This window comes from Nicotiana tabacum, chromosome 5, assembly GCF_000715075.1.
Source record: "Nicotiana tabacum cultivar K326 chromosome 5, ASM71507v2, whole genome shotgun sequence".
NCBI classification, from domain to species: Eukaryota; Viridiplantae; Streptophyta; class Magnoliopsida; order Solanales; family Solanaceae; genus Nicotiana; species Nicotiana tabacum.
In genome coordinates, this window is record NC_134084.1 from 72,494,451 (window position 1) to 72,500,236 (window position 5,786).

At 34.4% G+C, this 5,786-nt stretch overlaps 1 protein-coding gene and 1 long non-coding RNA gene across 2 annotated transcripts; both read right to left on the minus strand.

Moving 5' to 3' along the window:
* Positions 1-2,519: 2,519 nt before the first annotated feature.
* LOC107815039 (uncharacterized) lies at positions 2,520-4,193 on the minus strand. The gene is made up of 3 exons (XR_012709223.1): positions 4,178-4,193; positions 3,148-3,225; positions 2,520-2,940 (listed from the first exon to the last, which is right to left on the minus strand). It is a non-coding gene; the product is annotated as an uncharacterized LOC107815039 (long non-coding RNA).
* Positions 4,194-4,197: 4 nt separating this feature from the next.
* Positions 4,198-4,746, minus strand: LOC142161691 (uncharacterized). Its single transcript, XM_075252901.1, has one exon. It carries the CDS (start codon positions 4,744-4,746, stop codon positions 4,198-4,200), a length of 549 nt encoding a protein of 182 aa, XP_075109002.1.
* Positions 4,747-5,786: the final 1,040 nt, after the last annotated feature.

Below are 5,786 nucleotides of genomic sequence, written 5' to 3' on the forward strand. Positions count from 1 at the left end.
TACCTTCTACATGCTTAACTTACAAATACTATGCCTACTTCATACTGTTATAATTATATCCATGTCGTATCTATTCTTTTGCACTTTAGTACAAGCCTTCTACCATGTTAGTCATCCATCCCTCTACTTGTTAACTTGTAAAGATCATGTGTTCCCTTCTTATTTGCTATATCTATATCTAGGCCTACACCATGTTAATTAGTTGAAGTTGATATTCCTTGTCTTCCAATTGCTGTCATTACTCATATGTCTTCCGCCTAGTCTATTATTGTTGCCTATATGTATATCTTTGTTCATTATTGCTACTTGCGTATTTCCTTCTTTGTAATTTCTGTTATCGGTATTTCTGCCATCTGGTTGGTACTGTTATACGCATATTGAGTGAGGATGGGATAAAAGCACGAAGGGTATTGCCGTGTAATTGACTTGATATCTGAGTATATTCCTCATGCTATGAAAGTTATGGAGTGACTATCATGGTTTATTGGTTTTCGTTCTAAGGAAAAGATTGGTTGAGGTACTGGAAGATGCTAAATTGTGATCTCTGCTAGCAATTAGTTATTGTTTTGCATATTTGTTTCATGTATTCTTTTATGTTATATCGTAGTATAGTTCTATTGTTGGTTTATAGCTCGGGTTTTATCAGTGAATATCTTTTAACTAAAAAGCCTCGTCACTACTTCGACAAGGATACTTAGTGGGTGCATGGGGTCGGTTGTACTCATACTACACTTCTGCACCTTGCGTGCAGATTTTTAGAGCCAAGCTCCTGGTGATGTCGAGAGCTGACTCTGAAGATGTTCGTGCATTCCAGATATAGATGTCACTTGTCCTTGGTAGCTTTAGATTTTGCTAATCTGTTTATGTAACTTTCAAACAGATCGTTTAATTATTTGTATCAGCTTTGTAAATTTCAGGTCTTAAAAGATCATGATTCGTACTACCAGTTCTTGGGTTAATATGTAAGTGTTCAGATAATTCCTCGTTGTTTCTCTATAAATTTCATTTGTATTTTATCGACTGTTAGTTGGCTTACCTAGCGAGTCGAGTTAGGTGTCATCACGACTAGTGAATTTTAGGTCGTGACAAATACATGTAAAAGTTTATAATCATTTTTATAGGGAAATTATCAGTTATGTCAACCCATAAGTTAGTTGTATAAAAATTAACCAATTTATTATTAGCCAATTAGCTATTTCTAGCCAAAAACTATTAAATTTTTGCTTTCTTCTGAGTGTGTGCTGTTGGAATAGATTGGATACATCTAAGGAGTTTACATCTCAGTTTTGGAAGGATTTGGTAGAGTTATGAGGTTGTTTGAATTGAAATCCGAAGTGGATGAACATGAAAAAAGTTGATATGTGTATCACACTGTATTATTTGTGTATCATAGATGTATTATATTTGTATTAAATGTATATCACATATATACCTGTGTGCGATATACATATATGATACATGTGCCGCAGAAGAATTTTTTGAACTCGATTTAACTATGACTTTTGATATCAAAATCAGTCAAATCACCTCCAATATTCCTCAAATTTCGTATATCTCATTTATATGTTTTTAACGAATTTCAACCATAGCCATTGAAAAGCTCCCTTTTTTCTTAGAAATTTGGAAACTTATATATATATATATATATATATATATATATATATATATATATATATATATATATATATATATAAGAGAGAGAGAGAGAGAGAGAGAGAAAGAGAGAATTTCGCTACCAAATACTTGTTTGCTACCTCATTCATAAAAAATTTCTTTCTGTGTCATGTATCTAATATTGTTGATCACGCTTAAAAATATGAAAAGAAATCTTTGTGTGTGATTCTTGGAGAGAAAGAATTCTTATTTATTTGGGTTTTCAATTTTGTATATGATTTGTTAATTTTGATAAGTGTGTGATTAATGGCTAGAAATTGGTAAGTTAGAACTATTTGAGACATTTCTGTAAGATTCCCTAATTTATACACATACACATCATAAAATACAATTGATTGTACCTTGTAGGCGTCGTGGCGCTTGATTTTCTAACCTTAAACTAGATGTTTTCGTTGATAAAGTAATTCTGCATTATATTCCCGATCGTGTCCTTGTCCTTATATACTTGATCCTCCTCAATTCTTTCTGAAAAATATTACTCCGTATCTGTAATATCTAAAGCTTCGTCTTTGGTGCATTCACTCTCAATCTTCATTCACAAACTCAATCATAGAAAGAATTGTTTTTGGACTCTGTTTAGAATATTTTTGTAACAATAGCTTAAGGAGTCACCGCCTTGTTTAATTTTGGAAGATACCATTGTATTTGAGCGCAAATTCTGCACAAGATAGGCAGATTAAAAGGAAATGTGATAAGATAGTAAATGGATGTCTTATGCAAATTCTTTATTGTTCTCCTTTGGAATCATTATTGCATAGTAAATTTATGTATTTATTTTACATATATTTAAGGAAGTATCTTATGGAGACAAAAACTGTACCAGCAAATGATGGCTCTTGCTCTTATAGGTAAAAGCTCTTACAAAAGAGTAATATAGGTTGAAAAATCAGTTCTGAAGAAACATGCCGTGTATGGTGAAAAGCTGTGGCTTCTTAGATTGTATTATTATATTACGTCCAAGTAATCGGCATCCTGCCCCGACAAAGGCTCTCAAACATGTATGCATAAACATTTTCACGATATGAGCAACAAGGATGAGTTCAATCGGAAAGTAAGCTCGTAGAGTATGAGGTTCCTGGAGCAGCCTTTTCCTTCTCAGTCTGAATTGTGGTCTTCCCAACAAGTTTGCCAGAGAAAGCAGACTTGGCATACAAAATACAAGGATGCACACTATTTTTTGTGTTGTGCGTATCCGTTGATTAATGTCTTCCACAGTCCCATCTCCATGAAGACCAAATCGTTTAATAAAAGTAAATGGTTTCTTACCTGGTCCAATAAAGAAGCTCAGAAGTTTAGCTCAAGTATGATATCTAAGGCTTAGAGAGCATCGAAAATGGTAATGGGAAAACAGCAGAATTCATTAAAAGCATAACCTTGGGAACAACATTTCTAAAGTTCATACTTTCTTTTGTCATGTTATGTGAAATGGTAACAGATTGTATAATGATCACATATAGTCCAAGAAAGACCCACCTTTGAAAACAACATATTTATTGAGTTTGTACAGGATGCTTTCGTGTGCCATGTTAGATCCAAATTCAGCTCAAATTTCTGCACAGCAGCATATTATCGTTACATATTTATTGTAGCAAAAACAAGCACAAAAGAGAGATGATCAGTGACTACTTTGTAGAAGAAAAATTAAAAAAAAAAACTATTGTAATCACTGGACAAGACACACCATCAACCTGGAATATCAAAAGCCCTAGAAATATTATTGTTTCAACAAAATAGTTGATCCCTTTTTCTACAGAAGATGGACATTCTGTCCAAAGAAGATTGACAATCTAAAGGAGAAAAGCTAGAAATCTAGAGTTAATCTTTAACAAAGATTGTGACCAAAGCCAAAAATTAAATTAGAGATCAACACAAATAAGATCATGTCATTTTAACTAACCATTATCACAGGCATGACAGTTGTTAGGAAAAAAGATTGCGGAAACTGTTGATATAAAAAAGTGGATGACAGCTTTTCATTGCGATGTGGTGCATCCAATACTATACTTCTGAATCAAAATGCACCATTCTACGTCTTGTTACTTGTGACGATGACTCATAGTGCTTCCTTGTCATTGTTTTCAAAATATATTACTGTAAAGAAGTAGTTTCCATGTAAAATACTTTCAAGAGACAAACTTCACCCTTGTCATCTCTCAATTTCAATTTTATACACCAGAAAAGTGCACCAAAAATTATTTAGGTATGTTTAGGCCAGATTAGACGGTTGGATGGATGGGCAGGACCATTTTTCCTATGCTAGTAATTCTAAACCAATTTAACAAGGAAGTAATCAAGGTCCAACCAATTGAAATGTTAGTCTGATGTAAAACATACTACACCTAGATGCATATTAATCTCATAACCAATTTCTTTTTAGTATCGATTATAGCTCAAAATTTGACAGCATATTCAAGAGAGAGGCTTGATGAATAAATCCAATTCCTATATTTTCCCAAAACTAGGCCCAAATAACCCAATCATTCAAAAAAGAGCGAAGTTATACACCAGCATTGTTTCAGAATCTCAACTGCGTGAGCTATCATCATCAGAAGATTGAGATAAGCATCTTTTCTGTTTGGGCATTAAATGATGATTCATTAAAAATTGGCCAACTTCAGCCTTAGCGAACAGAGCTTCTTTGACCCTAATCTCAGCGTTAATCCTCGAGATAACGGCAGCATTGTTGATAGACTCAAAAGCAATGGAAGCAGCGGCGAGCAACTGTTTAGCCAAATGTAGGTTGATCTGGACGGGTTCAGCGCGAGGAAGGTTGAAAAAGGTGAAATTAGGGTTGGAACAGGGAGGGCACAAGTAATGAGCAGGAGCAGGAGCAGCAACATCACATGAGAGGTGGGCGATGGAAGGGCATTTGAAGCAATGGAGACGGAGACGAGGAGGAGGAGGGTTGTTGTTGAGGAAGACTTCGAAGCAGATAGGACAGAAGGAACCAGGGTGCGCCGCCAGTACGCAGGCGGTGCAGAGGCGGCGGTGGAGACCTCTGTAGGGAAGAAGGTGGAGGATGAGAGGTTGCCGGGCGGTGCAAACCTCACAACATCCAGACTGCTGCTGCATGGATCCGACCCTCACTTTCTTTTCATCTGCTCCGGCTGCAGCTCTATTTAGGGTTGAATTACTTATACTTAAATATATGTCACTAAGAGTAGCAAATAGCCCAAATTTATTTGACTTGCTTAATCTGTTCAAGTTCGGAGTCTGATTGGACTGGACATATTTTTTTGTTGTTAAATGAGATTTTTACCTATCTATACCATATATCAAACTTTATTACCAAAAATGTTCATAATTTGTTATTTACCCGTGTAGTTCACACTTTTACTACAAATTATATACCAATCCAAAAATAGGTAGATTTTGCCATAAAAATGCGCTAAAATGAAGACACCAGATCTGCGTGTGATTCTGTCAACATCAAATTAGAATTGCTGCGTAATTCTCTCCTTCCTCAACGGAAAGAGATCTCTCTTCTCTCACTCAACTACAATTCTCAAAAAACGCAAGCTACTGAAGCTCCAGTAATCAAACGAAAAGGAGATTTCTGTTCTTCATCTTCATCTTCATCTTCATCTGTTCTTCCATATATTTTCCACCATTGATAGCCATTAAAAAGCTTGAAAGCTTTGAATTCAAATTTGGGTTTTCAAAAATCATTATTTGTTTGGATTGAATATTGTTGTAAATAATTCGGAATATGTTTAGGAGTTTATATCTCAATTTTGAGGAGTTTTGGTGAAGATTAGACTTGATTTTGACTGAATTTTAGATTGAAACTCGAAGAAGAAGAAGAAGAAGAAGAAGAAGAAGAAGAAGAAGACGTATTTCCAGAAATTGTAGATAAATTGTAGTTAAATTGTAGAATTGTAGATAAATTGTAGATAAATTGTAGATGAATTGTAGATTGGGAAGACTAAAACTTCTACAAATCTTCTACAATTATGTCGAAAATGCCAATTATGCTACAATTGAAATGAGAACTTGGATATTAAAATTCAATGTATCTATTTTGTAGATATCTTGTAGATAAATTATAGATTATTTGTATTCTGATTGTAGATGCATTATTTTCTGTTTTCACAAATCCAAAACGACTAAAG